The sequence below is a fragment of the Stenella coeruleoalba genome, assembly GCF_951394435.1.
Source record: "Stenella coeruleoalba genome assembly, chromosome: 12".
NCBI lineage: Eukaryota > Metazoa > Chordata > Mammalia > Artiodactyla > Delphinidae > Stenella > Stenella coeruleoalba.
Genome location: NC_137158.1, coordinates 75,895,460 through 75,916,814, shown reverse-complemented (window position 1 = coordinate 75,916,814; position 21,355 = coordinate 75,895,460). Strand labels below are relative to the sequence as shown.

The 21,355-nt window shown below is 39.3% G+C and overlaps 1 protein-coding gene across 6 annotated transcripts in view; it reads left to right on the top strand.

The window, feature by feature from the left end:
• The window catches only part of RMND1 (required for meiotic nuclear division 1 homolog), a 39,130-nt gene that overhangs the window by 8,505 nt on the left and 9,270 nt on the right, over nt 1-21,355 (top strand). For all 6 annotated transcript variants that reach the window (XM_079939914.1, XM_079939910.1, XM_079939913.1 and 3 more), the window contains 8 exons: nt 4,318-4,426; nt 7,256-7,331; nt 11,142-11,181; nt 13,521-13,621; nt 15,361-15,467; nt 16,416-16,480; nt 17,042-17,118; nt 20,078-20,198. In XM_079939914.1, coding sequence (XP_079796040.1) covers nt 4,318-4,426; nt 7,256-7,331; nt 11,142-11,181; nt 13,521-13,621; nt 15,361-15,467; nt 16,416-16,480; nt 17,042-17,118; nt 20,078-20,198 — 696 coding nt within the window. The remainder of the gene's footprint in view (nt 1-4,317; nt 4,427-7,255; nt 7,332-11,141; nt 11,182-13,520; nt 13,622-15,360; nt 15,468-16,415; nt 16,481-17,041; nt 17,119-20,077; nt 20,199-21,355) is intronic.

The window sequence follows — 21,355 nt, the reverse complement described above, 5'->3', positions numbered from 1 at the left end:
AACCAGTGGGTTGTTAATAGGTTTGGGGTTTTTTTGGTGTGTTTGATGAAACAGAATAGAAAGTATCAATGCATTACTCATGATAAAGGTAAATATTGTTCTGTGAAGCTTTTGTGTCGGTTATTGGTGTGGGTGTCTGTGTGTGTGTAGGTACTGTGTACGTGAAAGGGTTTCTCACCATGGGTTGTAGTCAGAAAGGTTAAAAGCTAAAGCTTTATACTAGTAATGTAAAATGCATCTGTGTTTTCTAACTTTTGCCTATAATCTGTACATAACAGGAAAAACATGCATTTTTTCCCCTTAGTAATATAGAAGCAACATTATTGTAATGCACTAATTTCTTGTTTTAGTAAAAGAACACGAATAAAAATAAACTGTCTTTTTCAGGAAAAGTATTCTGTCAGAGTATGTGATGCTCCAGAACAAGAATCATATATAAATTTCTAGCCCCATCTGCTGGAATATGTTTTCTGTGGCCAGAAAAATGAAACATACTGAAACATGGTGGTTTTCTTGGCTTTGGTTTTGTTTTGTTTGGGTTTGGGTGGTTTTCTTTTAACATTTTAAAATAGAAAGGCCTAAATTTAAGTCTTAAATCCAATAACTATTTTAGGTTGGTTTGGCACATTTATTTAAGAACAAGTTGTTGATCCCCATGCTAGAACCTGAAATTTGGTATATATTTATATTTAATGCTCAAAAAATAATGGTTCATTATAAAAATCCAGAAAAAGACATGTCTGAAGATGAAAGCTTCTTGCAGAGTAACATCTTTAAATAATAGGGGGAAAAAATGCAAAGATGACACACACTCTTTCCCTTTACCAAGTGGATTTAAATGCAATCTTGAAATTGAAAAACAAAGGAAATAAAACCCAAAAAAGATATTTCTAACAAGTCAAATTGGAAAACCTTGTGAATCATCTATTCACAGAAGATTCATAACTTAAACAGAGACTCACATCCCAGATGTTTAAGGAGGATACAGAAAGTAGTGTGGCGAGCCATGTAAGTTATGTAACGTAGGCTAAACCAAATAAGCTGTGAGACATTGGCTAGGACTCTGAGCCAAACTAAACAGGAGATGGTGAGAGAAGGAAAGGTGACCATCTTCAGAAAATCTGCAAAGATCCTTGGAATGACTAAGTTAAAAACAAATTGTGTTTAAAAATTTATAACCTGACTCTTTGGAGCTCAGCATATATTTTCTCATGGAAGTAGTGGTTGAATGCTTTGACTTGTTCCTTTTTTTTTTTTAATTTATTTTATTTATTTATTTTTGGCTGTGTTGGGTCTTCGCTGCTGTGCTTTCTCTAGTTGTGGCAAGCAGGGGCTACTCTTTGTTGCGGTGCGCGGGCTTCTCATTGCGGTGGCTTCTCTTGTTGCGGAGCACGGGCTCTAGGCACACGGGCTTCAGTAGCTGTGGCAGGTGGGCTCAGTAGTTGTGGCTCGCGGGCTCTAGAGCGCAGGCTCAGTAGTTGTGGCGCACAGGCTTAGTTGCTCCGCGGCATGTGGGATCTTCCCGGACGAGGGCTCGAACCCGTGTCCCCTGCATTGACAGGTGGATTCTTAACTGCTGCGCCACCAGGGAAGCCCGACTTGTTCCATTTTTGAGAAGGTAAAATAGTGTAAGTTTTTTTAGCACAGATGGACCTGATCAGTAAGAAAGATGATGGTGAAGCAGGCACGAGCCAGGGAGTGGGAGGGACTGCATCACGCCCCCCCCCGCACCCCCCCCCCCCTCCCGTGACCCTGGTCAGTTACTGCTAGATCTTCCACTGGAGCGAAAGATGGTGGAAATCTGGATTTTGTGCCAAATGGCCATTTATTGTTGATAGTTTGTTAAAATCTTGAAAACACTATGTGGGTCAGCTCTTGAGTTGGATAGTTGTCTGGGCTGCCAGTTTTCGGCAAAGATTCTAGAAACAGTCGGCAATGCCGTTTCTAGTACAGTTCTGGGAAAACCCTCCGCTGGACTAGCTGTCGACCTTCTCCTTATCTCCTGTCTTCTCCTTCGTGCCGCCTTCTCTTCCCACTCCAGCCTAGACTAAGCATGTCAGCTCTAGCAGCCCCAGAGTCACTCTGACATGCAACCTAATGCACTGGGATTTTGCTTAGCAAACTTGAGTAAGTTTGTCAGCTCTTGTAGGGTAGAGCCTGCCTGCCATGGCCTTACCTGATGCTTCTTTCCAGGATTCCTTTCTTTCAGGCAGCTTAATCTCATACCCTGCCAGCTCTTTTTAACTCCACGGAGCCTTAAAAGAACAACTAGTGCTGGCACTTCTAAGCCTTAAGCACATAACTGATTCCTGTACTCCAGTAACCAGCTTTACTTTGACTGTATGGATCCGTATGTTTTTGTAAATTAACGTGTTCTTACCTTCATAATGAATACGGGAATCAGCATATCAGATATCTGCAACAGGAGTGTCCTGCATCCGTTCAGCTCACATTCAGTGACAATTTCAGCTTGCTTGTCTGACTTTTAATTTTTCCTCTAATTGAATTAAAATCAATTAGACAATTGAATGTTTTGCTTATGAGTGGATATTTTACGGATTTTAGGTTTTTCAGATCCTCCGTTTATTCCTCTGCTACTTTTTAAACCACACATTAGAACTGTGTAACAGATGGAAGAAAAAGCAAAGCAGAGTTAGGTCATCTCTTGAGAAAGAGCCAGGAGTTAGGTAACAAAAGTGGGAGGAAGGAAGAAATTTATGTACTACTTTTCTTGAATTTCATACTAGGAATGTAGCAGAAAGGGAAAGAATTTAGGAGCCAAGTTGAGTAAATCCTAGGAATAAATTTTGATTTAGTGACTCTTATACCTCTTTTGATACATATGGGCCAAAGCACCATGTGTATCAAAGACAGTAGAATCACTAACGTTCTGATTAATAGACACTAAAATATAAAATTACGGACAAATGAAAATTCAGATGTAAATTACTTGATAAACGTTTTAGCCTCCCATAAATTTTGATGGTTTAAACATATCTGCATGTGCCGTAATAATAACTGTTATCTAAAAAATGTTGAACATTTGTGCTAATCATGGTTCTGAGCAGTTGACATTCATCAGCTTGTTTAAACTTCACAACAACCCTATCAAGTAGGCATTATTGTTATTCTGATTTTTTTTAATGAATCTAATTCTGTGCCTGAACCCTTAACACCTCTGCCGATAGCTTTTGAACTTCATTGACCGTATTCCATAGTGAGAAATTTATTTTACATTACAGTGTATATGTAGTGACCCGGTATACCTATATAGACATATATGTGACAGAAAATGTCATAAAATAAAATTTACCCTTACTATGAATTATGTACTCTAATATTTTCTGTTTTATTCTGTTTAGTTTATTTATTTTTATTATTTTTTTTTTTTTTTGCGGTACGCAGGCCTCTGACTGCTGTGGCCTCTCCCGTTGCGGAGCACAGGCTCCGGACGTGCAGGCTCAGCGGCCGTGGCTCACGGGCCCAGCTGCTCCGCGCACGTGGGATCCTCCCGGACCGGGACAAGAACCCGTGCTCCCTGCATCGGCAGGCGGACTCTCAACCACTGCGCCACCAGGGAAGCCCCTAGTTTATTTTTTTTTTAAGGTGGTTTGGGCCGACTAAATTGATATCAGGACTCACTAACGGCTTGTGACCTACAGTTTGACAAAAACACTGTGTGCTGTACCATGTGCTTACCATATGTATACTGTGTAGCTACACACAATATAAATGTATGCATGTACACACGGGTAAGACTCCTAGTGCAGAAATCCAAAGCACTCACCAAACCTGGACACATTCTCAGATTCACAGAACTTTTAACCAGAGTACAATTAACTAGAGTAAAAATTTCTGTAATTCCTTAGTAGATTCAGAGTAATCTCTGCCTGTACAAGGCTAGTGGCAAATTATCAAATGACCTCAAATAATAACGCTGCTCTGAAAAAGAACCATGGAAACTCAAGGTTGGACAGACTTTAACTAGCATCTCATCCAGGCGCCTTGTATGGTGCCTAAATCCTCTCTATTTTTTGATCAGTCTGCTTGAAGCGCAACCAGCAGGTGTGGCCCCCTGTTCTGACAGCCCATTCCATCTCTTTGACTATTAAGAGAAAGTTCTTGCATAGATTGAGCTGAAATCCGCCTCCTTGTAACTTCTTTCTCTGCATCCTTCTCACATCCTTTGTCTGAACCGTTGAAATGTTTGGAGAAAACTCTCGAGTGCCAGCTTTGCAGCACGCCATCCTCCCTGTAAAGAGACAACCATCACAGGCACCTCTTGGTAACCCATCTCATCTCCTCTCTCTGGCACAGGACCTGATGCGCTGTACTGCGTTTGCAACCGCAGATGAATACCATCTTGGAAGTCTCTCTCAAGATCTGACCTCCCATGGATATGTTGAAGTAACAAGCTTGCCTAGAGGTACATCTTCTTGAACCTGGGGCCAAGTATGTTAAAATGTATTAGAAAATAATTTTCCTATGATAACTGTCTTAAATATGCATTTGTTTAGGTTTCATGTTCTCTTTTTTTTATAAATTTATTTTTATTTTTGGCTGTGTTGGGTCATCGTTGCTGCGTGCGGGCTTTCTCTAGTTGCGGCAAGTGGGGGCTACTCTTCTTTGTGGCGCACGGGCTTCTCATTGTGGCTTCTCTTGTTGCGGAGCATGGGCTCTAGGCACGCAGGCTTCAGTAGTTGTGGCACATGGGCTCAGTAGTTGTGGCTCACAGGCTCTAGAGCACAGGCTCAGTAGCTGTGATTCACGGACTTCGTTGCTCACGGCATGTGGGATCTTCCCGGACCAGGGCTCAAACCCGTGTCCCCTGCATTGGCATGTGGGTTCTTAAACACTGAGCTACCAGGGAAGCCCCTCATTTTCTATTTGAAGGATTATATCATGAAAGTGGCGTTGAATCTCTTTATACAAACAACATACAAAGATAGGAAATTTAAAACATATTCACAGAGAACTTAGTTCGAAGATTAAAATCAATATGGTTTATTCAGCTGTAATTATAGGATCACTCTTACTTGGGATGATCAAAGGCCATGACACTTCATTTCTGTCACGTTAAAAAGTTATTTTAGTTTTAAAGAAGAACCGTAAAATTGATAGAACTGTTGGGGAGAGCCTTTAAAGAAAAATTTACCAGTACAGTCCAACACTTTAAAACTAACAGAATTAGTTAAAAGATAAGCTCAATGAATATTTTAAAAGAGAATTAAACTGAGAAGATTTTAGGATAGTGTGAGGAAGGCTTCTTGAGAAATCACCTGCTTTATGTTAAAGAAAATGACTTGGAACACTTTGATGGAAGATTCATGAATTTACCTCAAAGTAGCAGAAAATAGTAGGTTGAAAACCTCTCTGCTCCAGAGAAAATTCTTAAAAGAGTCACCGACCCTGTAAGAAACAATCGAAATGTCATTGTGTTTTCTCAGCCTTGATGATCTGAACCAACTGTTTGTACTATTTGGTGGCAAAAAACAAACATAATTGACTTAGAAAAACAGAGCTATGTCCAGGGCCTCTAAGAAGGAAAATTGCCCTGCGGTGTTCTTGGCTGATTCCGGAGGCTGTCGGCAGGGTGCCCCTGTGCATCACACACTTGGGGGCTTCTCGTACTATTCTCACTGGCCTGGATCTTTCCCACTTCATTTGTGGTGTTCTTGGCTATATGGGTGAGCCTTGCCCTCTATAGATGTAGAACTCAAGGAAGTGTGATTTCACCAAAGAAAAGGAGTTTAGGAGTTGGTCTTTTTCTGAATCCCCCATTCCCCAGCCTCTATTAGGAGCTCGGAAGCTTTGAGGATCCTGATTTTATGTTAAGAAATTATGTTGGTGGGAAAGAAAGATTCTTTTTGTGGCTGCACTTCTATTCAACAATTCTCTCCCCTAAAAGGACAGATTGTGGTAAAGAAATGAAAATAATTGGAAGTGAAACATCAAAATTAGAAAATGTTGAATTTCCATATGATTCCGAGGTGCGGCTTTTCCAGTGTCTTTTTCTCCTGAGATCGTCCCTCCCACCTCCTGCTTTGCAGTAGCAGTTTAATGAACAGTCTGTGAAACAAATCTTAAATACAAACACATGCATAGAAAACTATGCTCTGAGGATAAAGCAGCTTCTAATTTGTGGGAAAAGGATTAAATATTTCTGTTTTCTGAAAAGGGTTATTGTGTGTTTTGTTTTCTATTAAAATGTATTTAGTTTCAAAAAAGAAATTACGTTACATATTAATATTAGTATATTTATTGATAGACTAACATGTTATTTATAATTTACATTATAGAATATTTATATACTTATAATAAATACTACTAAACTAATATACAAAGTAACTACTTACTGGTGAATATTTGTATATGTATGTATTTAATATTTAAAATGTTAAAACATTTAAATAGTTACAGGTGACTGTCATGGTAGTTCTCATGATTAACTTTGAAATCAGATACGTTTTGAAATGGACTGTATCTTTGTTTCTGTATGTTTTCTATTTTCCACACTTTATACAATATAATTTAAAATTCAGTGGAAAGAGTAGTTTGAGAATATTAAAATTATATTATTAATAAAATGATATTTAAAGGAAGAGAATATATTAATGGCTCTTCAAATTTTATTTTAAATTACTTTTACAGAAAGAAGTTTAATTCTTTTTTATTTTTTTTAATTGAACTATAGTTGATTTACAGTGTGTTAATTTCTGCTATACAACAAAGTGATTCAGTTATACATATACATTCCTTTATATAGATACATTCTTTTTTATATTCTTTTCCATATGGTTTATCACAGGATATTGGGTATAGGTCCCTGTGCTATACAGTAGGACCTTGTTGTTTATCTATTCTCTATATAATAGTTTGCATCTGCTAACCCCAAACTCCCAGTCCATCCCTCCCCCACCCCCCCAAATTCTTGAACCTTAGTTGTACTGATACTAAGACTTTAATAATTATCAACTGGACTAGCGATTACTGAATCAAAATGGGCGTGAATGAGTTTTAAATAGCACTAATAATAGTGTCACAGGTTGTTGAATATTTTGTTCAAGTAATTTCTTATGGTCTTTTCATTTTCATATATTAAATACTTTTAGAAACCTTAGTAGAAAAATGGACAGTGTGTTGTAGAGCACTTCATGGTATATGAAGCAATGATCACAAATACTTTGTTAAAAGTTTATAGGTGACTTAAATCTTGTGTCACCTTGTGACATAGCTTTTTGCTCATTTATCACAGATGCAGCAAATATTTTGGTGATAGGTATGGAAAATGCTGCAAAAGAAGGTGATCCTGGAACAATATTCTTCTTCAGGTAAGACAAGAAAGCAACTCCATTGGAAGATGGGCTGTGGCCAGGTATTGTGGTCCTTAAAGATGCAGGTGTACCTTCTCTCTTAACAGAAGATGTTTCAGAATTTATTTGTGATTTAAATTTATCCTTTGGTTCTTATTTGAATAGGAGAGTTTGTCACTTTTAGGCATCTGCTGGTAAATCCTCTTATGAAATAAAGAATTTTCCCCCCTAGGGAAAAGATTAGGGATTTTTTATTCATTTTGTTCTAAATTAACTTTAAGCATTATGTCATCTTTGTATCATATATGCAAGTTTTTCGCACCACTCATAATTCATGACGGTAAAGGGTGCACTTAACATGTTATAAAAAGAGAGCATTGGGGGGCTTCCCTGGTGGCGCAGTGGTTGAGAGTCCGCCTGCTGATGCAGGGGATGTGGGTTCGTGCCCCGGTCCAGGAAGATCCCACATGCCGCGGAGCAGCTGGGCCCATGAGCCATGGCCGCTGGGCCTGCGCGTTCGGAGCCTGTGCTCTGCAATGGGAGAGGCCACAACAGTGAGAGGCCCGCGTACCGCAAAAAAAAAAAAAAAAAAGAGAGAGAGAGAGAGAGCATTGGACAAAGCTAAGGTCAGGAACTACTGGTGGAAATAATGGTGCCCTGCAGAACGCAGGGATTTAGGGAACCGAGTGGACTCCCCCCAGCTTCCGGCCTTCCTGAGAGCAAGAGACTGAAGGAAGCTCAGGCTGAGGTCATTAACAGAGGCCCATTCGGGTAACTTGGTGTGTACTTGCCTTTATTGGTAAATGTGGGTTTTCATTTACTAAGAATATGTAAGCATCTTATTTCCCATTCATCTTCAGTGCCCCTCATCAGGTTCATGCTACCTGCCCTGCTGTCTTTCTTCCTTTTCCATCTTCTCCCTCTGAAGCTAAAGTTTTAGATCACCTTACCTCTCTGGAGACTTCAGACTGGGACCCGGATCCACATACATTTATTCCTTTTATTTAAAGGTTTTTTTTTTTTAAGGTTGTTTTGATACCAGATACTCCAGAGTAGCTGAGTAGAAGTGGTAATGATAATAGAAACCATTTAAAATAATCTCACCCTCACAACATTTGAGGAAGATCTTTTATTCCCAACGGTCAGAGGGATTAAGTGAATTACCCACAGTCAAAGGACTAATAAGCGGCAGAACAGAGATACATGGACCATCCATGAGAATCTAGACTTTGATGACGTTTCTGTGGTCTTAGTTCTTACAGCTGATGATAACTGGAAGCTCTGTCTTTGTTCCTGTGGGTGCCTTACTTTCCTTGGACATAATCAAGGGTTCAGCATTTAGTGCCGGTAGAGAAACACCCCTTTTGACTTGAGTAAGGAATTTGGATTTCTGAGGTCCTCCAGATCAGCATCACCCAGTAGAAATACAACGCAAGGCACACATGCAAGCCGCGAATGTAATAATATATTTTCTTATAGCCGCATTTTTAATTTAAAAAAAGATGAATTTAATTTTGACCCACACTAATAATAACATCATATATTGCCTGAAATTAATTTTACTGGTATATTTTATTTAACCCAACATATCTAAACTATTATCATTTCAGCATGTGATCAGTCAACAATTAGTGAGATTTACATTCTCCTTTTCATACTAAGTCTCTGAAACCCGGCGTATATTTTCCACTTATAGCAGCTCTCAGTTTGGACCAGGCCTGTTTCAGGTGCCCGGTAGTCACATGTGGCTTGAGCGCCATACTGCAGAGTTCCTGGGATCTCTCATCTGCCTTGAGGTGCTTCTCTGAACCAGCGCTCTGGCTGTGGCCTTAAACACCTCCCAATTCCATATCCTGAGACCCCACCCTGGCCTTTTGCCACACTCACTGCTTGGTCTCCCTGCCTGTCTTCTCACCCCACCAGCAGTCTTTCTGTCTGTTTGTAGGCAGAGCAATTTTTCAGTGGGTAATTCTGATCACTATACGGTCCTTAAAATTCTACGGAATGTGACCAAACGCCTCATCACAGCACGAAGTTCCTTCAGGGCTTGGCTCTTCCCCGCCTCTGACCTGAGTGCCCTCCCCTTCCCCTCATCCGCAGCCACTCACACTACTGGCTCTTTATTCTGAGACGTTGCCTGCCCCCCTCGCACCTTTTCCTGGAGCCTGGGGTATTTCCCCAGGGGTATTTCCTCATTTTCTCATTTGGCTCTGCTAGTCCTTTAGGAACTGTGTCCCTCCAGTGTACATCCACCTGGATTCTGCGTAACTCTATTACAGCGTGGATCCCACTATTGTAATTGGTGGTCCGTGGATCAGTGTTCCCTGGATTGGGACTTCCTTGAGCAGAGGATCTAGACCATACTCATCTTTGCATCCCAGATGCTAAGCACAGACCCACACACATACTAAGCACATTGCTCAAGATGGTTTGAAGAATGGTAATGGGAACATCATATTTTTACCATTTATTGATGGATGGATGGATGGATGGATGGATGGCTGCGTTGGGTCTTTGTTGCTGCGCACGGACTTTCTCTAGTTGCGGCGGGCAGAGGCTACTCTTGGTTGCGGTGCGTGGGCTTCTCACTGCGGTGGCTTCTCTTGTTGTGGAGCATGGGCTCTAGGCACGCAGGCTTCAGTAGTTGTGGTACGTGGGCTCTAGAGTGCAGGCTCAAAAGTTGTGGCACACGGGCTTAGTTGCTCTGCGGCATGTGGGAATCTTCCCAGACTAGAACTCGAACCCATGTCCCTTGCATTGGCAGGCAGATTCTTAACCACTGCGCCACCAGGGAAGCCCCTACCTTTCTTTCATTTCTACCCTTCCTTCCTCTGGTGCAATGACCCAGAGCTGTAACTCCTTTTTCTTTTTTTTTTTTCCTTTTTTTTAATTTACTACCTAAAACAGCTCAACACATCAGACTTCAGAAATCAAAACAAGTTCCCTAACAGTTTTTAGACTTAAATTTCGTCAAAGGCAGACTTGGATTGTGAAGGCCTCCTGTGGCATTGTTGCAGGTCTACTCTGAGCACTGTAGGGATGGCTGGCATTATTTCATAGGTGCCTTTACCATCTGAAACTTTAATTTATCTCAGTCTCTTTATTCCACAGATATTAAAAGCATGACCCTTTATTCTTTTCTGATAGCAGAATCTGCCTAATGAGAGCTAATGAGACAGGTCTCAAAAATTTCCTTATTCTGATATCTGTACAACAGAATTGAATCAGGGTACTTCTGTGGTGCGCAGTGGTTGGGAGTCCGCGTGCCAATGCAGGGGACACGGGTTCAAGCCCTGGTCCGGGAAGATCCCACATGCTGCAGAGCAGCTAAGCCTGTGTGCCACAACTACTGAGCCTGCGCTCTAGAGCCCATGCTCCACAACAAGAGAAGCCACCGCAATGAGAAGCCCGCACACCGCAACGATGAGTAGCCCCCACTCACTGCAACTAGAGAAAGCCCGCATGCAGCAACAAAGACCCAGCGCAGCCAAAAAGAAATTAATTAATTTAAAAAAACAAAAAAGAATTGCATCGGGTATGAAAGAGTCTAGATACCTGAAGTTACATGGTTTTACAATAATAGTTATTTATTCTGCAAACCACAGGAGAAATCCATGAATTTTTGAGAGGTCAGGTTTTTTATCTGAAATTCAAAAGATAGCTTTTGTTTATCATATCCATCCAGGGACCATCATGTCAAATCAATAATAAATCATATTTTTAAAAATCGGCCTTCTAGATGCATTCTAGAAGCTACCTAAGCATGGCTTTATGTGTGGCCCTAAAGAATGTATTCCACCTTTAACTTAGCTTATTCTTTTAAATCAGGGAAGGAGCTGCTGTCTTCTGGAATGTGAAAGACAAAACTGTAAGTATAAATAAAGCGTGAAAGTATTAAAATTTAGTTTTCTGAGAATAAATTGTTCATTGGCACTGAATAATCTGAGCCATTGGAAGGTAAATTAACAGATAATCCTCAGTTTATTTGCTCTGCATTATGTGATGTTGATTTTCTTTTTGACTTAGAAGTTTCCTACATTTTCCATTCTCTGAGCACACAATAATTTGTGGCAAATCAGAACAACCCTAGCTACCCTGCAGACAGAAGGAAGTCTACTTCTCGTGTGATAACCTACAAAATGAGTCATGTACACACAGTTCACTGGAAGCTGGCTGCACTGAGTCTCATTTCAGATCAAGTTTTCTAGAACTTTTTAGCTCACTGGCAATAATTTCTTCAATATCCCAATCATGATTTGTTTAATACCACCTTTTCAGAGGCAGTTGGGTAACACACATCCAAGCTTTATATTGAACTCAGCAATTTTACATCTGAAAGTTATCCAAAGGAAATAATCACAGTTATATATGATGAATGATGTATAGAAATGTTCATCAACACATTATTTACAATAGCAAAAATGAGGAATAACCAAAACACATAATAATAGCAAGTTTGTTAAATACACCCATAGTATGTATTTAGGATGTACATACTACAGCTCTTAAAAGTCACGTGGGAAGAAACCAGTTCCCGAGGAATTGCCTGTGTATATGCTACAGTTCAATTAAAAGAGCAGGTCACAGAATATAACCAATATAATACCAGAGCTGGTAAAAAAAATATGCCTCATACAAACCCAGTTTTACTGAAAGGAGATACACACATAGGGGGCAGGGGGAGGGAGACTGGGGAGCGGTTTCCTGGAGAAAAGGAAATATAAATGAGCAATAAATGTAAGAAAAATGTACAAATTGGCTATTTGAATTTGCAAAGATGTAAAAGGCTGATGATACCCAGTGTTTTTTAAGAATGCTCTCATTAAAAAAATAAATAAAAGAATGCTCTCATAGGCACAGATGTAGAGAACAAACATATGGACACCAAGGGGGGGGAAGGGGGGGCAGTGGGATGAACTGGGAGATTGGGATTGACATATATACACTGATATGTATAAAATAGATAACTAATGAGAACCTGCTGTATAAAAAAATAAATAATATTCAAAAAAAAGAATGCTCTCGTAAATCTTTGGATTCTAAAGCTGGAAAAACTGTTTCGGAGAGCATTTTAGAAACATTTATCAAAATTATAAGTGTGCATGTCTTTTGTTCCAACAAATCCTAAAGAAATATTCCCACAAGTCCTTGAAGATACACGCATAAGGCTGGCACATGTGACATCGTGATAGTAGAGAATAGGAAAAAAAACCCATGGATGGACATCTAAGACGGTTAAATCAATTATGTTTCCTCCATGAAGGAGAATCGCATTGAAAATGTTCATATGTACAGTATCATCCCATTTATATAGAAAGCAAACTAAATGTACATACATATACACATAGGGAAAAGTCTGGAAGGGTATGCACCAAGTTTAATGGTGGTTACATTAGAGGATTAGAAATTCAGGAGACTGACTGTACTGCTGAACTGAATGAATAAGCATTTTCAGAACTCTAATGGAAAACTGATGAATTCATAAAAGTGTTAACAAAAGATCAAGATGAAAAAGAAAATTAATTACATGGGACCGAGTGAACTGATGAGGATGATTATAATTTTTGTGACTTTCTGTTTGAATTAAAAAAAAAATCCCACAAGGACTCAGAGGCAAAAAATACACAAATCAATTTTCACTGCAAAGTAAAGGAGCTGTTACAGTGGAGGATTCCTGGACTGAATGTCAATATTATGACACAGTGTGAGTGTGTTTCGTGTTTGGTAATTGCAATCATTGTTGCTTTTGTTGTGGCCATCCATTTACAATGTTTGGTGTCAGTTTATCTCTTGTAAAAATAAAATACAGCGTGTGTGTGTGAATAAAAAAATTCAGGAGAACAGACAGAATCACTTTCTATACCTCTGTGTTTAAATTTTTACAAGTGTGTTACTTAAACTTTTTGTTTTGAAGATTTAAAGAATACAAGCCATAATGTTATTAGGGGTTTTCTTTGGGTCGTGGGATAATGGGAGGTTTTGTTTTCCTCCTTAAGCTTGTCTGTGTTTTCCAAATGTAAAAGCAAGTGAATATATCGTTCCAATTAGTTTAGTATCACCATGAATTTGCTTTCTCCTTAAAACCTAAAGAACAGAAGAAATGGTATCAAATGTAATTTAAAAAATGTTATAAGCATTAACTCTATAACATTATTCTGTACTGAGGGAGTCGGTTATAATTTCAGGTTGATCTTGCTTTTCTTCTAGATGAAGCATGTGATGCAAGTTCTTGAAAAACATGAAATTCACCCCTATGAAATTGCATTGGTGCACTGGGAGAATGAAGAGCTTAACTACTCAAAAACAGAGTAAGCAACTTTTTATCAAGTTTATGAAAAGGGTGCTTGGAATAACTAGGTACAGCAAGATAAATTATTAATTTGGAGACTAATTTTAAGAAAAAAGTTATTGGTACAAATACAAAGCTGAAACAATTAATAAATATTAGTGGATAGATATTATTTTTATAGCTTCTCAGGCTACCCATAAATTAAAACAAGTAGATAGTATAACCCCAAAATAGTAAGTTTCCTAAGCGGCCAAAATCAGTAATACGGTGTGCCTTCGTTAGAATGAACCTGTTCGATTATTCTAGTAAAGTCTTCTCTGAAGTAAATCCTTTTTGCTTTTTTCCCATTGACTTTGAGTGTAAAAAGTATAAAGTATAATGACAGGGTGCTCTAAGAGAACCACTTGTGGAAATGGGGGTACCACTGCTGTACCACTCTCAGGTCAGATGTATGGGTAGGCAGCGTACTGGCCAATTTCCACGTCACAGCAAGGGTGCAAAAATGAGGAGGGATGTTAGGGCGGAGAGAGAAGGCAGAATGAACAGGATTAAAAGGGCTTTTCTCTCAGGGAGGTACTGGTCTAGTGGAATGTGAGAAGGAAAAAAAGTCTTTGTATTGAGAAAGGAAGTGACACAAGCAGAGCTTTAGGGAAATTTGGAAGAGACACCAGCTATAGAAAGACTAATTGGGATAAGAGCTAAGTGATAATAGCCAGCGATGAGCTTTCCTGTATCGTCTTCTCGTCCACCAACCTTTGTGCATGTCTTCTGGTCTCACGTCTCTCGTGAAGGTTTAGCCTCTACTTTTCCTATTTGCTTGTGATACTTACACTCCCAGATTCCCTCCCTTCCCCCTCCTCCCCAGTCGCTCCAGAGTTCTCTACATACACATCTTGGTTTGTCACAGCTGCCTCATCTCCCTCCCCATACTCACCATGTCCACGTGATTTCAGATTATACTGTGTATAGTTACATAGTTTTATATTCAGCATTTTTTCACTTAGCAAATTATTGTAGTCATTTTCCCTTTTCTACTAAATATCCTTTCAAAACATGCTTGTTCTTTTTTGTTGTGTGAATTCCTATAAATGAACCGTTCTTCTGTTGAACTTTTAGTTTCTTTCCTGATTTCTTACTATTCAACATTTGACCATAGAAAGTTTTTTTTTAATGTATATCTCTATTCATTTGTCTTTTTTCTTTAATAAATTTATTTATTTATTCATTTATTTATTTACTTACTTATGGCTGCATTGGGCCTTCATTGCTGTGCGCAGGCTTTCTCTAGTGCGGTGAGCGGGGGCTACTCTTTGTTGCAGTTCACGGACTTCTCATTGCGGTGGCTTCTCTTGTTGCAGAGCACGGGATCTAGGTGCATGGGCTTCAGTAGTTGTGGCAGCAGGCTCAGTAGTTGTGGCACACGGGCTTAGTTGCTCCATGGCATGTGGGATCTTCCTGGAGCAGGGCTCGAATCCATGTCCCCTGCATTGGCAGGCGGATTCTTAACCACTGTTCCACCAGGGAAGTCCCCATAGAAAGTTTTTTGTACACAGATCTTTCCTTGCATCTTTGATTATTTCCTTAGGATAAATTCCTAGAAGTGGAATTACTTGGATCATAGGGTATAAGAACATTTGTAAGACTCTTGATACAGATTGCCAAAATGACCTCTAGAAAGATTATAAAGATTATTTTTCAAAAGAAAAAAGGTACTTTTTGCGATTTAGAAACTACTTTTTTTTTTTTTTCTTTTCTCAGGGGACAGTCAAAACTTCACAGAGGGGAAATCAGGTTAAATTCAGAGCTAGATTTAGATGACGCCATTCTAGAGAAATTTGCTTTCTCAAATGCTCTTTGCCTTTCAGGTAAGTTACTGCTACTTATCAGAGACGGTATCACATAGTTTTCATTTCATCGAGGGAAGCTGAAATATTTAGTAGAGACTTTGACATGTTTTCGCAGAGCACTCAGCAAAGCCTTATAATTCCTTTTCCTTTTTTTTCCCTCCAAGAGAAAAATATATGTCGTATAGAGTATAATATATAGTATCCGTGCTATAGTTATTCATTCCTTATTAGTGGTATTGGTAAAGCTTACCTCTCCAAAAATACTTTTTTATGTTGTTGCTGTTATTATTATTGTCACTACCTTTGTTTTCCCCTCTCCTTCTCTCTGAGATTGTCAGTCTTACATTGTCTCTAATCCAGGCAGAGAAAGCACAGCCTTCTGTGATTGGGCACGGGCCTCTATGTAGAAAAATACACTCTTGGTTTTTCACAGGAATGGGACAGAGAGTCACAGTGGCTCTCAGTTTTTTCGGCGAGATCCACGCACCTGAATAGAACTGTAGAAGAAATGTTCTAAGAAATGTTCCTGCCACCAGTCTGCACTAGGCTGCTGCTGTGGTGGACTGCACATACCACCCAGGAGGCTTCGGGACTTCTGAGCTGTACCCACAGCCCAGAGGAGTGGAGGGAAGGTCAGGAAGGCCTGATTTCTGCCCCTCTACAGAGCCACCCTTCGTTCCTCTCAGCTTCTGAGATGCAGTAGGAGAAAATCAGGGATTCTACCCAGTGTAGTTTTGGTCTGCGAGCAGGGCTTGGAAATCCAGTCAACTTTCTTCTGTCTCTTTCTACCTAGTGCCATCTTTTGTAATAATAAGTAACGACTCTTAAATTTCAGTCTCAAATTTTTTGGACATCTGCTTCTTAAACTATTGTTGAAATGGCAGTGAAGGTACTGTGCAGTTTTACATTTTGTAGAAACAGGAATATGATGATAAATGTTCTGTTGTTAATTTTTTTTTCCCCCAGTGAAACTGGCTATCTGGGAAGCAGCACTGGATAAATTTGTTGAATCTATTCAGTCGATTCCAGAGGTAATTATATCAATTTTATGCTTGTTTTCAAGGATTGAGTTCTATTGGGGAAAAATACAAATTTCCCACTATAATGATGAATTTAGAAGTACAATAAAGTAATAATAAACATTAAGAAAGCTGCACTGAATTTAAGCAGGAAAAAAAAACCCCGGTTACGTATAAAATGATAAAATAAGAAACCTTTTAAAACTTCAAATTCAAATTACTTTTCTCTAATGGTATAATATTTTTAATGTAACTGAATTGAAGGGAAATAAAATGAAATGTTTCCTCTCTAAGGAAGGAAATTATGACCACTTTTCTCGATTAAAAAGTGTCTTGACAAATTACAAGGAAAACAGTGGCATGAAAAATGCATCTAGAATTATATCAGAACTTCAGAATACATTAAAAATCATGCTTACTGTAATTAACTTTGTTTTTACTGTGAAAGAATAATTATACTAGGGAAAAGAGCCCCTGGTTTTTCATTAAGCGATTAGGAATGTACATCATAGAAAATGCTAGTGAGAAGGGAAACCTGTGTATGTATGTATCTATTTTCCCCCGCCCAAATAGGCTTTAAAAGCTGGGAAGAAAGTGAAACTATCTCATGAAGAAGTTATGCAGAAAATGGGTGAACTCTTTGCCTTAAGGTAAAATTTTCTCTGTAAATGAAATATTTCATATATTTAACAATCTCCAGAAAATCTCCCTGTAGCTCTACAGTAAAGAGCGAACATTTATATCTTTATGGGAATTGCAGCTGTTTTTATTTCATTCACTATAAGCATGGAGAACTCTTACCCATTAGAAGCAGTTGGGCTGTATTAGGACTGTACTGGAAAAAACTGTGCATGTGCAAGAGAGACCATCATTACTCTACGTTAAACCTACGTCAGCGAGCGTAGTAGGTGTTATTCAAAGGTGGAAAGATGCATTCTAGAATTTGGACAAGGGTAATTCTCAGTAAAAGTATAGCACTGCATCATAATGCTGAATAGACCTAATTGCTACGGAAAAGTGATGTACCATATTTCATTGACTCTAAGATACCATACGATGCCACAAGAAAGTGAGAATGCTGCCCACTGACATATGAGACAATGCTTTTTCATCACAGAATTTTAACTTTGCACTACGGAAATAGCTCTCGGTCTTATTTGGATGTAGATTGATCACATTTCCTCTTGGGCATACATAAAAAGGAAAGAATAAGAGAAATAAGTCATCTAAGGCAATGACAACTAAGTCTCAACTGCCACCTGTAAGACATCATCAATTTTAAAGATGCCTCCCATTTTCAGAGATGTTAAAATGGGAAGAAGAGTGTCTTAGAATTGATGAAATATAATAGTACATCGTTCAAAATTAAGTTAAAAGGCCTTCAGTTTATTTCATTCTTGTAGTTTTCCCAAGATTTTTGGAATGAAACACCCTGAATCTTGGTGTTATTCTCACTAGGCAGGATTCTCAGTGTTTCGGCCCTTGTCGTGTGTGGAGTGAGTTACTGGAGTTCCTTGTCAATAGTTTACCTAAGAGTTGCTTTTCCACATTCTCCTTAGTTACTTGCCCTGGAGAGAAGTGGTCCAGTGTTGCGTCATCTAGGCCCTTCTCAAAGCTCAGGGACCCTAACTCAGGGCACCAACAAAAATAAAAAGCCCTGCATGAGAGCGTCCCACAGCACATCTAAAGCCTGAGCTCGCTAAGAAATGGGGGAGACAGACTCCTCTCCCCTCTTCTCTTGGTCATGCGAGCAGAACTTGATATAGCGAATTATAATACTAGGACTCAGAAATCAGGACTTGATATACTTAGGTATGTGAATAGTTTCGTAGAGTCTTACTGTTGTTATCCTAAGTTTTCATCTCTTTACAATAAGAGTGCTTATGTGTTATTCAAAGGAATGTGGCGAATCTATGACGAGAAATAGAAATGTGGCAGTCACAGCTTATACATGGTATGATCCTACTTGGAAGCAAACAACATAAATATTCATCTCTATCTTCATACGTATACATACTACCAGACACGTAGGTGTATGTGCACGCGCGCACACACACGTGCACATGTGTGCATGGAAGCAGATCTGGAAGGACACAGGAGAGTATTGGCAGGGCCGAAAGGATTTGATTTGTTAGGGGAACGGGCCTACCAGTGTTTTCTGAGTTCTTCTCTAGGGTTTTTCTTTTTTATAGTGAACAGCTATTTATGTGTTACTTCTATAACATAAATTTTTGTTTAAAAGCAAACTCAGGCCTCATATGTAAAAAAGGTAGAAATAGAGTGTGTGTGTTTGTGTGTGTGTGTGAAAGTAGCAGCGGCTACCCACAGGGAGTGGGAGAAAGGGAAAAATGGGGATAAGAATAGGAGTAAGATTGGTCAATTTTTACCTTTTTCTGTCTTTTTTATTTTTGAGCCATCTGATTACCTATCCACACACACACACAAATATATGTGCATGTATATTGTAACAAATTTTAATGAAAAAAAAAAGCTTAGAAATTTTTTTTTTAATAAGTTTATTTATTTTGGCTGCGTTGGGTCTTCGTTGCTGTACACGGGCTTTCTCTAATTGCAGCAAGTGGGCACTATTCGTTGCGGTGCGCAGTCTTCTTATTGCGGTGGCTTCTGTTGTTGCGGAGGACGAGCTCTAGGCGCGCAGGCTCAGTAGTTGTGGCTCACAGGCTCTAGAGCACAGGCTCAGTAGTTGTGGCCCATGGACTTAGTTGCTCCGCGGCATGTAGGATCTTCCCAGACCAGGGCTCAAACGCATGTCCCCTGCATTGGCAGGTGGATTCTTAACCACTGCACCACCAGGGAAGTCCCTAGAAATTTTTTTAATTGGGTTTTTTTCTCTCTACTTCATAAATGTTAATATAAAGATTGAATTAATTTGGTTGCACATTTTGAAAATTTTTTGTTTACATGTTTCTCAGAAATATTACAAGAATCAGCATTAAAAACTACTTTTGGGCTTCCCTGGTGGTGCAGTGGTTGAGAGTCCGCCTGCCGATGCAGGGGACACGGGTTCCCTGGTCCGGGAAGATCCCACATGCCGCAGAGCGGCTGGGCCTGTGAGCCATGGCCGCTGAGCCTGCGCGTCCGGAACCTGTGCTCCGCAACGGGAGAGGCCACAACAGTGAAAGGCCCGCGTACCCCCCAAAAAAAAAAAAAAAATTTAAAAGAACTACTTTTATAAAGCACCATGTAAATAAGAAATAAACTTATTTACAAAACAGAAGTAGACTCACAGACATAGAAAACAAATTTGTGGTTACCAAAGGGGATGGGGGCAGATAAATTAGGAGTTTGGGATTAATATAGCCACACTGCTATATATAAAATAGGTAAACAACAGGGACCTACTGTATAGCATAGGGAACCGTACTCAATATCTTGTAGTAACCTATAATGGAAAAGAATCTAAAAAAGAGTATATATATATGTGTAACTGAATCAGTTTGCCATACACTTGAAATTAACACAACATTGTAAATTAACCATACTTCAATCAATAAATCAATCAATAAATATCTTCTTCAAAAAAGAAATAAAATAGACCATGCTTTTTAATTCAAGATAAAAATTAAAAATGATTTTCCTTTTTTTAAGACACCATATAAACTTGAGTTCAGACTTCTTGATCACTCCTGATTTCTACTGGGACCGAGAAAATCTGGAAGAACTTTATGATAAAACTTGTCGGTTCCTCAGCATTACTCGTAGAGTTAAGGTATGTATTTTGCACTTCTACTGAGAGTGACACAATGTCACCTATAAGTTGTATGACTGTGTGAAGAGAAGTTTTTAATTAACTAAATGTGTTTAACTGCTTTTGGAGAAATGTCTTGTTTGACTTCTACTCAGGTATCTAGATCTCCCGTTCTAGTTTTCCTGTGTACAGACAGTTTTCAGCTTTCACGTCAAAGGATATTCTGATATTTGCTCTACAGACTAGATAAGATTGGTGAGAGTTTGGAGGCCTGGTGGTCTGTTAGGAAGTTTCTCATCAAGTTTCAAGCAAGAGTTCATGGGGTCCAGAACTTTACTGGTGACAGTGAGAACAGAAATGAATTTTTAAAAGAATCCTTTAAGACAAATGAACTGGTTGGTACTGGGAGGCCAGGGAGAAGGAAGAATAAGGATGACTGACGTTTGTTGTGGGTGACAGGTAGAAAGATGGCAAAACGTAGAGAGGTTGGGGGGAGGGGAGGAGCCACATTTAGGATGTGTGGAGAGTAGAGTAGCAAGAAGACATCCACTTAGAACTGTCTGAAAGCATTGAGAAGCGTGGAAGAAAAGTTGAGGAGGGAGGAAGCTGATGGAATGATGGAAGTGCGTGGAGGGCGTCATGGTGGAGGTGAACCACACGGGAGCAGAAGACAAGATGGACAGTAGTACCATGTGTGTGCATAGTTCTGTCACATTTAATCACACGTGTAGATCCAGGTAACCACCAGATCTGGATACAGAACTGTTCTATCACCACAGAGATCTCCCTTGTGCTTGTCCCTTTATAGTCACACCCTTCCCTCCCCGACCATCCCTAACCGCTGGTAATAAGTAATCTACTCTCCAGCTCTATAATTTGGTCATTTGGGGAATGTTATATAAATAGAATTATACAGGGTGTGACTTTAAAATGGGCTGTTTTCAATGAGTATAATACCCTTGAGATCCATCCAAGCCATTGCCTGTATCAATCCCTGCCTTCCTGTGAGTTACTTAGCCATTTGGGGGGATTCCATTTTGATTTCTCTGTAGTGTTTTTGAGTGTATCTCTTTGCATAGATACTTAGTGGTTGCTCTTGCTCTAAATGTCACATTATACATACCTAGCTTATCACAATCCACTGGTTTCAGCATTTTGCCAGATTAAATCAAGCGTGG